The sequence below is a fragment of the Sorex fumeus genome, unplaced genomic scaffold (assembly GCF_029834395.1).
Source record: "Sorex fumeus unplaced genomic scaffold, SorFum_2.1 ptg000072l, whole genome shotgun sequence".
NCBI classification, from domain to species: Eukaryota; Metazoa; Chordata; class Mammalia; order Eulipotyphla; family Soricidae; genus Sorex; species Sorex fumeus.
In genome coordinates this window covers 41,302,288-41,319,082 of record NW_026606129.1, presented here as the reverse complement: position 1 = coordinate 41,319,082, position 16,795 = coordinate 41,302,288, and the positions used below count along the sequence as shown (strand labels likewise).

Genomic DNA, 16,795 nt, shown 5'->3' with positions numbered 1-16,795 from the left:
CTCAACTCATTCTGTAGCACCTATGCAATGCATTTTTTCATAGGGTATGTAGAGATAGCAAGGAAGTACATGTGCAGGCAGGATTACGGTAATGCAGATGCAGCTACAAGGCTTCTCTGCTGCACTGGGTATGCCAGGCTTCAAGGAAACCTTGAGTGGGCATGGACTGTGTTGTCTCAAGGAAGTTGCCACCTCCCTTCTCTCACAGTCTTCTATAGCATGTTTATCCCATGTCTCATCTGGAAGCAAGTGCCACCCCCTGAAAAGCTAGAGCTCACCTATCAATCCCTCCCAGAGAGTGACTCCAACCACCAAAGGCGATCACTCTAGTTTGTGCTTATATCAACTTCTATACTCCAGAGAGCAGTGCTGTGTGAACTAAATCCAAACTCCCCTTGAAGTCCCTGAGTTTGGGCTTAGACTTCACATTGGCCCTGAACTAACAGCATGGTCTCCTCAGAGATTTGTTTTAATCTTTAAAATATAAATATTCTCTTTTACTTATGGAACAAACAAATAACAATTGCACATGGAGTGTATATTGAGGAGGGGGGTAGGTATGGGTATACAGTTATTTTACTTCAGAAGTGCTGTATTTTATTTTCAGACCAATGGATGTGGAATAATTTCTGGTTCTTGCTAAGCCAAACTTGACTAGTTTAAAAGTTATACTGTAGTGTAATGGCTGCAGCACAATAGAATATTAGAATAACAGTGATAATTGTGATTATCTACCTCATTAGGTAATTTTTACTCTTAATATACCCCAACTGTCAAAATTTTAAGTTAAAATATGTATGTATGTGTCTGCACGTGTGTGTGTGTGTGTGTGTGTGTGTGCAGGCATAAAACCCAAGGCCTCAGATATGCCAAGCATGGGCTCTATCAGTGAGTTATGTCACCAGCCTTCAAGTTGAATTTTTTGGATCAATGCTTACTCTCCCATAAGGTAAAAGGTAAAGGCCCTCCCGTTGATCGTCGATTTGCTCAAGCGGGCCCAGTAACGTCTCCATTGGAGACTTTGTTGTTACTGTGTCTGGCATATCGAATACTCTCGGTAGCTTGCCAGGCTCTCCGAGAGGGGCGGAGGAATCGAACTTGGGTCGGCCATGTTGGCCGCTTGTAAGGCGAACGCCCTACCCGCTGTGCTACCGCTCCAGCCCATACTCAGTGTTTATTCTCAACCTTTATTGTGCTTCCCTAGAGGTCACCCTTATTTTTTTTTAAATTTTATTGAATCACCGTGAGATAGTTACAAGTTTTCATCTTTGGGTTACAATCACACAATGATCAAACACCCATCCCTCCACCAGTGCACATTCCCCACCACCAATATCCCCGGTATACCCCCCCTTTCTCACCCTCCCCCTGCCTCCATCGCAGACAATTTTCCCCATACTCTCTCTCAACTTTTGGGTATTGTTTTGCTATATAGCTACTGAGAGGCAATCATGTTTGGCCCTTTATCTACTTTCTTCACACATCTCCCATCTCGATCGATTCTTCCAGCCATCATTTTCTTAGTTATCCCTTCTCTATTCCAGCTGCCTTCTGCCCTTTGCTCATGAGGCAGGCTTCCAGCTATGGAGCAATCTACCTGTCCCATGTATCTATTATCCTTAGGTTTCAGCCTCATGTTATGTTATTTTATACTCCACAAATGAATGCAGTCCTTCTATGTCTGTCCCTCTCTTTCTGACTCATTTCACTTAACATGATACTCTCCATGTCTATCCATTTATAAGGAAAGTCCATGACTTTATCTCTCCTGACAGCTGCATAGTATTCCATTGTGCAGATGTACCAAAGTTTCTTTAACCAGTCATCTGTTCTAGGGCACTTGGGTTGTTTGCAGATTTTGGCTATTGTGAACAGTGCTGCAATGAACATATAGGTACATATGTCATTTCTACTGTGCTTTTTTGCATTCTTGGAATATATTCCGAGAAGCCTTGACACACTCTTTCTTAGAAAACTCATTTGGCTTTCAAATTTATTCTTCAGGCTCCTTGAAAAAAGTTACAGCCTTGAAATTCAAAGTTGGAAAGATACCACTTAAATGTAGCATTACTCCAGTGCTATTTCTACTCTTTTCATTTCCCTTGGTCTCCCTGAGTTATCTCACTTTCATGGTTTTAATTCAGGTCAGTGTTGACATCATTAAACTTCACATCTGCTTTCCTGCTCTGCATCTGAGCCACAAACCAATTCTTCCACTTGCCCATGGGTCCTGAATACCCCATTAACTCTGCACATTTAACACGATCAGTACAAATCTCACAATCTTCCTCCAAAGCTCTTTACTCTATGTTCTTCAGTTGGTTGAATGACTCAATCAGTCAGAAATGATAGTCCAAGCCATGTTGTTCCTTATAGCCCTCTCTACTCAAACATGCCAACCCTTTTACTTCCACACTAGCTCTTAAACTGAAGTGTTTCTGTTTTTCTCCATTGTTATTACCACAAATCAACATCTGCCTGGGTTATCATAATATGTCTCTTTGGATATGAAGATAAAGTCCTAGGGGGGGTCTGTGAGTTCTTTAAATAAGATAGTATATGCATATCTTAATTGGATGATAATAGAATGTAAGATAATTAAAGATATACAAATGTCGAAAATAAGCTTTCTATAATTAATAGTGATAGGCAGTATTAATATCTCAGATTGTATTTTAGAATGGTCATCCACTAAGTAAAGAGTAAAGTACTGCTTCACAGCAGTTAGGTTAAAGATAATAATAATAGAAAAACTATCATTTCTCTGTACATACCTGTTTAGGCACACAAATTTGGTTTAAACAAATTTGGTTTATCAGAGCAATTAGCACATACTTAATGGGTAGTTTGGTCATCTCTGTGTTCAGGGATCACTTCTGGCAGTGCTTGTAGGACCATATGCAGTGCAAGAAATCTAACAGGGGTAAGTTTTGTGTAAGACCAAGCCTATTTATTTATTTATTTATTTATTTATTTATTTTGCTTTTAGGGTCATACCCGATGATGCACAGGGGCCACTCCTGGCTCTGCACTCAGGAGTTACTCCTTGCGGTGCTCAGGGGACCATATGGGATGTTGGGAATAGAACCTGGGTCAGCCATGTGCAAGGCAAATGCCCTACCCGCTGTGCTATCATTCCAGCCTCGTGTGAGACCAATTCTAACCCCTTGTGTTATCTCTCTATTCCCTGTCTAATCAAATTTAAATGAAAAATATATATCAAGACTTTCATGCTTTTTGAAGAGTCTTGCATTTTTTAAAAGAAATATTTTAACAATGCAAGAGAAAAAAAATCCTATGAATGTTCTTCTGTGTATGTAATCATGTTTTGCAACTCAAAGTAATTCTTTTCTTTTTCTCTCTCAGAACAAATGCCAGGGTTTCGTGTTTGACGTAGTCACAAGCCAGGTCTTTGACATCATCATCATCAGCCTCATTATTCTCAACATGATTTGCATGATGGCTGAATATCATGGACAAAGTCAAAACATGAAATACACGCTTGATCTTCTCAACACAGTCTTTGTGGTCATCTTTACAATGGAATGTCTCATCAAAATCTTTGCTTTGAGGCAGTACTACTTCACCAATGGCTGGAATTTATTTGATTGTGTGGTCGTGGTCCTTTCTATTGTTAGTAAGTAAAATCAGCAGCGAGAAAGCCCCTATTCTGAGAGCTAAAAGGACACTTGTGAATCTTATCATTTGAAAGTATGTTCAAATGACACATAAAGCAACAAATCAGACTTAGTGCAGTTTCTGGGAAAATAGGTGTTTTAACGCCATTCTCTGCAGGGAGGTTGCTAGGAGATAGAGTAATTTTCATTCCTTTGACTGTCTACACACTTGAAAGAGAGAATTAAATAATTATATGGATCATTTATTCAATGGAGAGAAGCAAAATTAAGATGACTCAATTTTTTCATGGGGTACCTGGCTTATCCAGGTAATTATGCAAAAGTTCTACCTTTTCTAGGCAACACGAAGCCCTAATAAGCATATTGTAGTTTGAGGATGTAATGATTAGCTCCCATCTTTTGTCAAAATTCAAAATCTATACTGATGTCATGTCACAATGTCTGTGTCCCTGTAACATTGCAGGGCTGTTCTCACCTCCCACGTGGGACTTTCAAGACCCAATCTCTATTGGACTTCAAAGAGTGTTTTGTAAGACAGAGTTTTCTTTATTCTGATTACCCTATTAACAAACCACAGTGTGCACTATACATGTATGAACTGCTTATATGCTATTGATCAATAAGTCTCACTCAATAAGGTATGTTTTCCTTCAAGTATAGAGAGAATTAATTCTAAATTTCATGAAGAATGAAAGGGAATAAGAACAATTTATCACACGCCTTTACAAAATGCACACACCCAACACACATAAACAATCAATTCTGAAATTAAATTCTTTATGGCTATATATGAGTTTATTCTGGGTTTTTGAATTTTTTTAACTAAATCTATAATTTGACTTTTTATAATTGTGTAGAACTTGCCAGAGGCCTTTCTCATAGTTCAAAAAACAGCGAAGACAAAAACTAATTTCACAAGTTAAAGCTTTGTGCTATTTCAGAAAAGGTGTGTTAAACAGATATGTTGTATCAAAATATTTTCTTTTCTATCACAACAGCAGGCAATACAGATGTTTCAGAGAGCAAGAAAATGGCAGGATTCATAGGTGTTTTGGTTTCTGAGTCTTGAAGTTTATCTAGATAATGTAGAGAAAAAAAATCTTCTATATGTTTTTAGTTCGATGGACCTTTAATCATTACTGACACAATCACAAGTCCTGGTAAAAGCGAAAGCAGCAATAAAGTTAGGAAATGGTGGTAGAATGAATTTGGGGGAATCTTCTGAAGGCTTAAAGAACTAACGGTTCTTTCAGTGTGCAGGGGGCCATTTATTCATCCCATTGCCAAATTCTGGCAGACAGTGTCAGACATTGCACTTTGTGAAAGTAACTCTGACTTCTGCTCTTTGAACAACCACCAGGCAATGGCAGTTACATTTAAGGCATTCAACTCTAGTGGTTGAAAAATGTTTACATTGAACTTAATTCTGTTAACCTCTGTGAGCAACCAAAGATAGTCGTTTGCTGGTAGGTTTGCCATATGACACAGTCCCCACACTTTCCTAACTCTTTCTTGAGTTAAAAAATAAGTGTGATTAAAGCCAAGCTCTCTTCCAGAGTCAACAATATAGTTGAGGTCTTAAGACTTATATCTTAACAAGTCAGATAAAGAAGAGTTAACTGAATATCAAACCATTATATGCAGAATAAATTAACTCAAAGAAAGAGAAGATTAGTGTGGGCTTAATTAGTCAAAGAAATATTCTTGAAGGAGTTGGCCTTTAAGGGTGGACTCCTTCTAGTTGTTGCTGAATTGGTACTTAATAAATTCCATAATCACAGCCATGGCTGTCTAATTGACATGTTACTCAAACTTCTTAGGCACAATTGGGAATTTGTTGAAGCATTTCAAATAGTTCTCTTTAGTCATTAGGTGATGGCAGATAAATTTTCCTGCCCATCATCCTCTAATGACTTTGCAGGACCTAGAGAGCAAGAGGAAGGCCATGTCAACACAAGGCAAGCATGTTCCAGCCATTCTATAATATTTGGGCCAAAATGTAAATTGTTTTTACATCCTTGTATCACTCATCTTTGCTGCAGGCAATGAGAGAACTGGATAACATTTTAGGCCAAATATTTAGCTGCTTATAGTCACCTTTGCTTAAGATTTCATTTCTACAACAAGGTATCTCAAGTTTAGTCCTTCAGCTTTTTTACTTAGTCCTCTCAGGAATCCTTGGAATGACCTGATTGACAAATGGCAGTGTTAGCCCAGAAACAAACATCTTCAAAGCACCCATCTTCCTCTAGTAACTTTAAATACTTAGTGTAAGTATTGTGCCTTAAGAATATGAAATTACTTATGAAATAGCCTTTTATAAGCTGCATTCTCTCTCTTTGCATATGTTTAATGTTTTAGATCTCCTATTCTGTTTAAATCTAAGATTGTATGACCCTTGAAAAGTATTTCCAAGTTAAGACATAGATGGATATTTCTGCAAATATTGGTGAGGAAAATTATCAAAGTATAAATTACCAAAAGTTGGTCTTACATTCCAAGGTAGAAGATAAGCTGGGCCTGAAATAAGTAAGCTTGCTGAAATTGACCGATTCTTCTCCTTCTCCTAAGGTACACTCATTTCTGCCTTGGAAAGTCATCAACAAAACATTCCTTTCCCTCCGACACTCTTCAGAATTGTGCGCTTGGCTAGGATTGGCCGAATTCTGAGACTTGTTCGGGCAGCACGAGGAATTCGGACTCTCCTTTTTGCTCTGATGATGTCCCTTCCCTCCCTGTTCAACATTGGTCTTCTGCTTTTTCTGGTCATGTTTATTTATGCCATTTTTGGTATGAAATGGTTTGGCTGTGTAGAACCAAATGCTGGTATCGATGACATATTCAACTTCAAAACTTTTGTCCACAGCATGTTGTGTCTCTTCCAGATCACCACGTCTGCAGGTTGGGATACTCTTCTCAGCCCCATGTTGCAATCAAAAACGAGCTCCTGTAACAATCAGACAAAGGATAGTCATCTCTCTACCATAGCCATAACGTATTTTGTGAGTTACATCATCATTTCCTTTCTCATCGTTGTCAACATGTACATTGCTGTGATTTTAGAGAACTTCAACACAGCCACTGAAGAAAGTGAGGACCCTTTAGGAGAAGATGACTTTGATATATTCTATGAGGTCTGGGAAAAGTTTGACCCAGAAGCAACGCAGTTTATCAGTTATTCTGCCCTTTCTGATTTTGCCGATGCCCTTCCTGAACCTTTGCGTGTGCCCAAACCAAATAGATTTCAATTCCTAGTAATGGACTTGCCCATGGTGAATGGAGATCGACTCCACTGCATGGATATCCTCTTCGCTTTTACCACGAGAGTGCTTGGTAACTCCAGTGGCCTGGATAGCATGAAGGCGATGATGGAAGAGAAGTTTATGGAAGCCAACCCTTTGAAGAAGTTGTATGAGCCCATAGTCACCACCACAAAGAGGATGGAAGAAGAAAAATGTGCTTCTATCATTCAAAAGGCCTTTCGAAAGCACATGATCAGGATGACGAGGTGTCTCTTGGAAGATAGACCTCATGAAATACTCCAGACTCTCTACAATGGAGACTTGCCCAATGCTGGGGTGGCTGAGGGCAAAGTCCACTATGACTGAGCCTCTCACAGCTTTCCTTCCCTTGCCTACAGCCTTGCTGACAGCCCCTGAGCTACCTGCTCAGTGTGGACAAGCAGTGTCTCTTGGAAACAGCTATTTGCATTGGTTTTGGCTAAAAGAGATGAAATTTCAGTGTTTCTCTCAAATGATTCTTGCTGTGAGAGAAGACTTCCAGATTATTCACCAGGTACCCTGTTCTGATAAGGAAGCAGGTGCCATGGGTGCTGTAGAGGACACAGTAATGTTAGACTTGAAACCCATTTCAAATTATGTCAAAAGAACAAGAAATCAAGGCCATTAGTCTTTACAATTGGTTTCCCTCCCTATGTTTCTAGGTACATTATCCAATACCTTTGTTCCACATTTTTCCCAATGCAAGCATGTATTTTATCACATAGAGCTCTTTTGCATGCAAAGTGCAAAATCTGCCAAATAAATATATCAGCTATTTTTTAAATCAACATGAAACATTTGGGGTTTATTTCAAACTTATAAAGGCATGATCTTGATATGTCCATTACCACCCCATCTTTCACCAGCTACTACCTCTAATATTTATAATATACATATATGAGAAAATGAATAAATAAAACTTTTGATTTATATTACTTTCAGATAGCATGCTAAAAATTCCCCTTGTGTAATTGTTGCATAAGTAGGGGTTTTAAGTCAGTGTTTTGTTTAGAATTAAAAGATAGAGCCAGTGGTGTGCTGGAAAATGTGTAACTGCTGGCTCTTCAGGAAAAAAGTTACGATTTATTGCACTTACTGAGATATGTGGTGTGAATATTCCATTGTGGATGTTTTTTTTTTTACTTTTTATGTAGGAATACTGTTATTTATTCAGCCACTGATTAGCTGATTGAATTGGGCATGAACTCCACCTTACTTTTTTTCCCCATTTTTTATAATTTTATTTATTGAATCACCATGAGAGCAGTCACAAAGCTTTCAAGTTTAAGTCTCGGTCATACAATGAAGCACCCATACCTTCACCAGTGCCCATACTCCACCACCAAAAATCCCAGTATACCCCCATCTCACACCCTCCCCCTACCTGTGGGGCAGATGATTTCCATATTACTCTCTCTCTACTTTGATCACATTCAATATTTTGACACCAGACCCACCATTATTATTTGGGACTTTACCCCAACACTCAGATTTGCTGAAAAGGCAACAGTAAATAATTTGTTTTCTATTGCTACTTATGAATAACATATGATGTTGCATGGCTGCAGCAGTGGCTGTGCAATTTTGAAATTCTGAAATTTTAACAATTGAATCTGGAGGGATTTTTGCCAAAACCTGCTGGGTTTCGAGATTTGTTCCTGAGTCTCTTGGATGGCCGTCAAGCAGCTTGATCAGGAGCCAGAAAGGCCATTCATGGGCTGCAACTCCGGGTCTCGTTGGGACAGGGAGGAAACAGCCGACTCCACCCCCACCCCGTTTATCTCGTCACTGCAGGCCCAAACCTGACTGTCCAATGGCCTCTGGTGGATAGCAGCTACCAAGCTGCCAAGGGGAAGCAGGGGGAGGGACAGCACCCTCTACCTCTGGGGTGGCCAAGTGGCAGTAACCTACTGCATGGTTCAGATGCATTTCTGCCAAAAGCCACTGGGTTTCGAGATTTGTTTCTGAGTCTCTGGGATCATGGTCGTTAAGCAGCTTGATCAGGAGCCAGAGAGGTCATTCGTAGGCAACGACTTGCGGTCTCATTGGGACAGGGAGGAAAGGGCCAGTTCCACCCCCATCCCATGAGGCCCCGCGTGTCTCTTCACTGTGGGCCCAAGCCTGACTGTCCAGTGGCCTCTGGAGGATGGCAGCCACTGGACCGCCAGGGGGAACAGGCCAAGACATGAAACCTATTCCCACCTGGGGTGACCCAGTGCCAATAACCTACTGCGGGGACTAGACGCATTTCTGCCAAGAGCCCCTGGGTTCCGCAATTTGTTTCTGAGTCTTTGGGAATATGGCCATTAAGCAGCTTGATCAGGAGCCAGAGAAGCTGTTTGTTGGTGACGTCTCGGGGTCTCGTTGGGGTGAGGAGGAAAGGGCCGGCTCCACACCCATCCCATGAGGTCCCACGTGTCTCATCACTGAGGGCACAAACTTGACTGTCCAATGGCCTCTGGTGGATGGTGGCCACCGAACCTCCAAGGGGGGAGGAGGCGGAGGGACAGCACCCTTTCTCCCTTGGGGTGGCCTGGAGACAGTAACCTACTGCAGGGTCCAGGCGCATTTCTGCCAAAAGCCGCTGGATTTCAAGATTTGTTTCTGAGTCTCTGGGATCATGGCCATTAAGCGGCTTGATCAGGAGCCAGAGAGGCCATTCATGGGCAGTGACTTGGGGTCTCGTTGGGAAGGGGAAGAAAGGGCTGGCTCCACCACCATCCCATGAGGCCCCATGTGTCTTGTCACTGTGGGCCCAAACCTGACTGTCCAGTGGCCTCTGGAGGATGGCGTTCTCTGTGCCGCCAGGGGGAACAGGCCAAAGCACAAAACCTATTCCCACTTGGGGTGGCCCAGTGCCTATAACCTACTGCAGGGACTGGACGCATTTCTGCCAAAAGCCGTTGCATTTCGAGATTTGTTTCTGAGTCTCTGGGACCATGGCCATTAAACAATTTGATCAGGAACCAGAGAGGCCATGCCTCCAATTATATAGCTGAGCCAAAGGTGGTTTGTGGGTGTGTCTCCCACATACCTAACTTTTGCCCGTTTACTTTCTTGGTAAACTTTGCCCCAAGTTTTTGGGGTCTGGCCAAAGGCACAGCAGCAATTTTGGGGTATCTGAAGTCTGAAGGCACCATCAGGCTGCTGATGCACTCGTCTCACAGGTACAGATTGACCTGCTGGCGGCACCATACCCCCGTGGATATGTTTTAAGCTTCTAATGTTACTGAAGGAAGAGTTGAGAAGAGTCACACATAATCACCCTAGGCTGGGACTTCAGTCTGCTTAAAATAGTGCTGGTGGCACTTTGGAAGAAGAGAGCACTCTCTTAGTAACACCTAGAACCCATTTTGAGGGGGCCACAAGACCTGTGGGTTAGCCAACGATCTTAGCTACTAGAAAACCCCCACCCTCAGCTCATACAAATGTCTGCATGGAATATATTCCAGAGAATAATCCAGGCCTATCTAAGAGCATAGCCTTGGGAGGATACCAGGACTCCTCTATTTTCACAGAGAGATCCATAGTGCTGGAGAGATCATACAAAGATTAAAGTACTTTCCTTGTATGCAGCTCACCCTGGCTCGGTCCCTGCTATTGCTTATGGTCTCTTGAGCACAGATCAAAGAGTAGCCCCTAAGTACAATTGGAAAACAGAAAAGCCCACAAGTCAAACAATACATTAGATTATCAACCCCCCAAAAGACTTTACCGGGGGCACGGGTCAAGAAAAAAAACCACAGAAAACCCTGGAATTCTCTCAGACAAGTGGACAGTACCTGTAGCCTATAATCCGCTATCCTGACTTCTGGCCTGCTTCTCACTCTCTGTTGGAAAGAAGGCTAGCTTTGGCTAGTATGATTGGTTAAGTGTCATTTTCAGTGGGAACAAGATCCAACAGTGATGTGATTTACAGGAGTTTATTATATAGGCCTGTATTCTGGAGCATTGGCAAAATAGTATTGTTGTCTAATAGCATTGTTTTCTAATAATATTGTTCTCTAATCTGTTTCAATGTCTAATATGTACAAAGCAATTGTGCATCAGACACTGACTAAATATTGTCATGAATGATCTCCTTATTTCTGATTGGGTCAGCAAGGAAGTCACACCCATTCTAAACTGAAATCAGGGTCAAGAGGGTTAGTGACCATGTGTAATCTCTCATATATTAGAGCTGAACCTTTGTGCCAGCCCTGTGGAAGGGAGTACATGATCCCAGGGCCAGAAAACTATTGAAATGGGCCAGAGTCATCCATGAGAAGCTATGTGGGAGGGCCTTGTGGAAATCACTCACTCTAAAATAATAGCCAATTCTTCTTTAGATTACCCTACAAGATGTCTCTGACTGTTAATTGGGGGTGTTTTACAGATTCTTTTCAGTTTTGTTTTTTTCTCCTCCTCACTGGGGAAAATGGCTGACCATCATTCTAGCAAGGATAACTGCTGCCTTAGGAGAAAGGGGAGGCTCTGGAAGGATTTGGTCTTTCCTGGCAAGATTGCAACTTAGGAACCCGAGCGTCATCTGCTTCCTTCAGCCCTCCCTGAATATGAACACCTGGCCAGCCCAGATGGCCCCCTTCCTCTTAGCTGCTGGGGAGAGCACCCCCTGTGCTTGGCATTAGTAAGAGGCTGGGACGAACTTCCTTCACTAGATGGCAGCAAACACCCAACATGTTCTTTTTCCCAGAATGGTCGAGAATCTGTATGGAAATTTTGGCACCCAAGAGCCAGTGAGGAGAGCCAGGACAAGCAGCTGTGAATCTCCAATCCTGTTTGGGTTCCAGAAAACCTGTACTGTAAAGAGATAAATCTCTCCATACAAAAAAACAGAGTAGTTGGTCTAAACCCGGTCCTCCTGGCCCCTGAGTGTGTATGACCATAGCAAATGGCCTCCCAGGCACAGAAAGCCAGCTCCCTTGTCCTCGAAGTGAAGAAGTTCTCATCTCTGGTGAAATTGGCTTCTGTTTCGTCCACAGACATGATTCTGAGTGTCCCTGAGGTAGCGCCTTGTATTATTTGCTTCTGATCGATGGTTCTTAACCTCAAAACCATTTGCGTTCATTGGGAAAGTCAGGCTGATGGTGACGTGCTGATGGTACAACACAATGTCGGGAGGGTGATGAATCAGGCCCACACCTTCCCTCTGAGATTGAGCCCAGCTGCCTAACTTGAAGTGCTAAGAGCAGAGCAGCAGCCACTGAGTCTTAGCAGCTGAGCCTTGTGGAGACCTCTCATGCCAAACCTTAGAACCTACTGGATTAGTAGGGAGGCATTGACGGTGCCTGAGTGGTGGAAGAAAATTTATAGGCAGATAACACAGAATGGAATGGAAGAGAAAAAAGCCCAAATCCTAGCACAGATTGAGAAGGGAGATGGGCAATGTGGCATCACTGGGGTGCTTGTGCCAATTTATGGCCAAAGGCAGGGCCTAGGGAGAAATTTTTGGAATTTGGGGTCAGAGTGAGCAGAGAAATGGCAACACAAGTCACCAAGTTAATGCGGATATAAATAGCAACTCCGGAAGGAGAGGATTTCTGTTTGCTCTCCTGACTGAGAAAGATATAAAATTTCATTTGGGAATATTTTGAAGGACCAAGATGACCACCAGTCTAAGGAATGAAGGGCTGAGGAGGACATAGCATTGGCCAGAGTTTTTGATACAAGAGGGACATTTAAACCCCAGAAGCAGCAAAAAACCAGGAGGGATGATCAGAGCTTGAGGTGGCAGGGTAGTATCTGCTGAGTCCTGGTAGGAAAGGCTGCAGACATTTCACCATTTGTTCTTCTTCTCTGAGTATTAAGACATTCTAAAAAATGGATTTTTTTTTCCAGCGTGGAAACCAGAATAGGGTGGTTTTTGCTTTTACCATTTTCTTTCTCCAGGAAGAAGAGTATGACTGGAATAGGAGAAGGAGGAGAAAGAACAGGAGAGATAGCAGGAGGAGGAGGAGAAGGAAGAAGAACAGGGGGAGAAATAGGAGGATGAAAAGAGGAAGAACAGGAAAAGAAGGAGGAGGCGAAGGAGGAGGGAAGACGCTCAGAGAAGGTTGTGGGGAGAACGGTGAGGGGATTTAACCATGACAGGGAGAATGTTCACAGAACAGACTTCCTATCAGTTCTTGCCAACAGGATGAAACCCAGGCGGTCACCTTTTCATCCCTTTCATCAAGAAACATGGAAGGAGCCAGGGCATAGCATGGTTGTGTTCCAGACAAAGGTCCCCTCCATATTCCTCTGTGTTTTTATAGGGCACAGGAAAGAGCTGGCCTTGCAACAGAAACACTCTACCTCAGAGGCCAGCTCTTCCAGGGAGCTGCCTGGGAACGCCAGCCACAAATGCTCAGTAACTCGGGAAAGTTGAACTCCTCTCTATCTTCTCCTGTTCCAGGAGGGGAGAGATGTCAGTCCCAGGGAACTGTTGCCTAGAAACCCAGGGAGAAGCTCCAGGGGTTGGTGTATGGGCAAGGGTATCCCTCCCTGTCCCCGGAGACCCTGCAGAGGCAGGAAGATGAGCGCACATGTGGAACCTACTGGATTAGCATCGAGCACTTGTTCTGGCCTTGGTAACCTCTGCACCAGTGTTACATTGCTGAATCTTTGTAACTCTGTTCTACAGAAAAATTTTTGAAACCTTCATGATTCAGATGGGCAAAGCAAGGCATGCAGAAGGGAAGAGAAGATTCTTCTTCAAGGCACTTTAGCCACTAACTGTTCAGGAAGTTGTCAAGTCTAAGCTTTCTTGCTTCAGACCTCAAAACTGTCAACCTCTCCACTGCACTGAGGCAGAGAGGGATGATCAGAGCTTGAGGTGGCAGGGTAGTATCTGCTGAGTCCTGGTAGGAAAGGCTGCAGATATTTCACCATTTGTTCTTCTTCTCTGAGTATTAAGACATTCTAAAAAATGGATTTTTTTTTCCAGCGTGGAAACCAGAATAGGGAGACGCTGTAGTTCCCTCTCTGGACTTAACATTCTCCATTCTGTCAACTTGACTACCTATATCTTGACGTGGTTTTTGCTTTTACCATTTTCTTTCTCCTTTTCCAGAGAAACGTTGCTTAGTCTAACCCTTGCAACACCTGATTCTCAGGGGGCAAGAGGGGATTCTCTCCTTCTTTTGTACAATTTGCTAAAATATTAATGCGGACTGTAAGAGTGCTATTTAGACTGGGTGGTACCCAGAATTGTCGTGGAATTATTTATTTAGTCTCCCTTAATCTTCATCAACAATACCACCCCCAACCCAAATTACCCTGAGCAGTCATAGAGGCTAAGCAAAGAACTGAAATTCTGCCAAATAGTTTCAAGCATTTCCACGTTCAAGCATTTTTTATATTTTAAAATCGCATCTGAAATAAAATTATGCTGATGACTAAGCCTACCCCTAACCCTAGCCTTTACAATTTGATTTCTAGAAATATATTTTTAATGGATTATTTCATTTATTGGAATATAATTATTCATGGTTGTCTCTTCTGATGGTTTATATTTCGGAAGCATCTCATTTATTATTTATAATTTTGTTCATCTGAGTCTTCCCTTTTTTCTTGGTTATTCCAGCTAAAAGTTGATTAATATTTTTTCAAGAAATTAACTCTTAGTTTGAATGGTTTTTCTATATCTCTAGACTCTTTTATTTATTTTATATTTAATATTTTAAAATTCTATTGCTAAATCTGGGTTTATTTATTCTTTTTTCTAATTCTTTGAGATACTAAGTTTATTTGCAATCTGTTTTTTTTCTTCACAAAGGTATTTATTGCTAAAAACATCCCTCTTAAATTTTGATATACCCTGTAATTTTTGATATGTTTATCTCAATATTGTTTGTCTCAACAGATATGTTCTCCCCAGAGGATTTCATATTTGATCTACTGGTTATTGAGGAGTGTGTTTTTCAAGTTTTAGTCTCAGAATTTCTCAGTTTTCTCTCTGTTACCGACTTCCAGCTTTATGCCATTCTGACTAGAAAAGATATTTGCTATGGTTTCGATCTTAAATTGATAATACTTGCTTTGTGTCCAGCATATAACAATTCTGGAGAATGTTCCATTTGTATAGAAAGAATGTATATTCTAGCGCTTTTGAATAAAATGTTCTGTATATGTCTGGGAAGTCCACTTAGGCCATTGTGTTTTTCAAGTCCTGCTGGAGCCACTCTACAGAGCTATTTCAGTATCTCCAGGGACACAGATGGAAATGTTTCCAACCAAGTTTCTGGGCTGTCATAACTGCTTGCATACCGTGGCTGGCAGGGGACTACAGTTGCCAGTGCCTCTTGGACAATAACCAAGGGGGCTTGAAGTGGTTCTCATTCAATCTGGACTGAAGTCTGCGGAATTATTACCTAGAGCATAGGTGGCCAGGTGTCTCTTGAGTCTCTCGGCATCTGAGACTGCTGAGAGGAAAGGTCATACAGTCATTTCAGGGGGCTACTTCCTGGTCAAGATCAGAGCTAGCAAGTTAGTGACTAGGACATTGATTTGTCTTCTCAGAATGGTCATCCTGACTTTTGGATTCTGCCAAAGTTTAATAATCTTCTTCCAAGATCTCAAAGCTCCCACAAAGACATCTTTGTCCACGGATAGTTGCCAAATCATTGTTGCTGAGAGTGGATTCAAGGAGGGTACCTCCTTTTCTGCTACTTAGCTGACATCATTCACTCATAATCCATTGAGCCAGGAGCTCTTGCCAGACTTCTAGGTAATTTGACTCAAGAGTTAGTGTTTTAAAGTGCAACACATAGAAAAAAATATTGTTTCTACTAGGAGGTTTCAGGAAGGTTCTGTATCATTCCTTTTAGCTTCGGTTTGTAAAAAGCATTTTCTACTATTACAGGAGAGAGAACCAGGGATTTCAAAGATAGCCTAACCATCAAGGGAAAATTATCAAACAAAGGAGAACTTGTCTGGGGTTGAGAGTTGCTGCTCCATATAGAAAAATGTACAGAATACTAAACAACACTACCAACTTGATCTAATTACAACTTATAGAGCAACAGGGCAAAATACCCATCATTTTCAAATGCACATAATGGATTTACCTAGATAGAGCCATACCATACAATGTCTTAATAAAATAAGAAATGTTCATTATAAAAATATAGTGTCAATTTACAACAAATCAACAAAATGAATCAAATTCTGCTGTTGAATTAGAAATAAATAGCAGAAAGGATATCTATTATATTCCTAAAATTTTTGGAAACTAAAAATAGCTTGCTCCTAATAACTCAGAAGTCACAGAAGAAACCAAAAAAGAGTAAGAAATAATTTTGAATTAAATGCCAGAGAGCTCAAAGAGCTGGAACACATGATTTGTGTGCAAGAGGCCAGGGCTGTCCCTAAACATGATTCCCCAAGCATGCCCAGGGTAACCTCCTCGAAGCACTGCTGGGCTTCCATTAAGGACCGAGTAAAGATGTTTCAGTCCTTCCAAATGCGTATGTTGAAATTTAGTCTCTATCACAGGGGCATTAGGATATGGGGCCTGTCAGAGGAGATGACGTCATGAGTCATGAGGGCCAAGCTCTCATGAGTATGATTGGAATTCATACAAAAGAGATTCTAGAGAGAACTCTCTTGTCTCTTGTGTCTTGTGAGCACACGGTGGAAAACAGATATTGATTGACAGGAAGTGGGGACTCTCTCGACATGGGATCTACCTGTACCTTAATTTTGGAGTTTCTGCATCCAGAATGGTGGGAAATAAATGCCTGCTAATTGTTAGCCACCCATTTCACAGTTTTCTCTTAGAGCAACCCTTTTTAGTCAGGTCAGCTACCCTCTTAAAATTTTTTTAAATTAAATATTCATTTGTTGATAGCATTTTATCAGTCTCAATCCATCTCTGTATCTGCTACATCTTCTTCA

The 16,795-nt window shown here is 41.6% G+C and overlaps 1 protein-coding gene across 1 annotated transcript in view; it reads left to right on the top strand.

Annotated features, from left to right (window-relative positions):
- Positions 1-7,246, top strand: part of SCN11A (sodium voltage-gated channel alpha subunit 11) — a 103,021-nt gene extending 95,775 nt beyond the window's left edge. Inside the window, exons 25-26 of the mRNA XM_056129319.1 lie at positions 3,367-3,637; positions 6,210-7,246. Of these exons, the coding sequence (XP_055985294.1) occupies positions 3,367-3,637; positions 6,210-7,246 (1,308 nt within the window). The remainder of the gene's footprint in view (positions 1-3,366; positions 3,638-6,209) is intronic.
- The last annotated feature ends 9,549 nt before the right edge of the window (positions 7,247-16,795 follow it).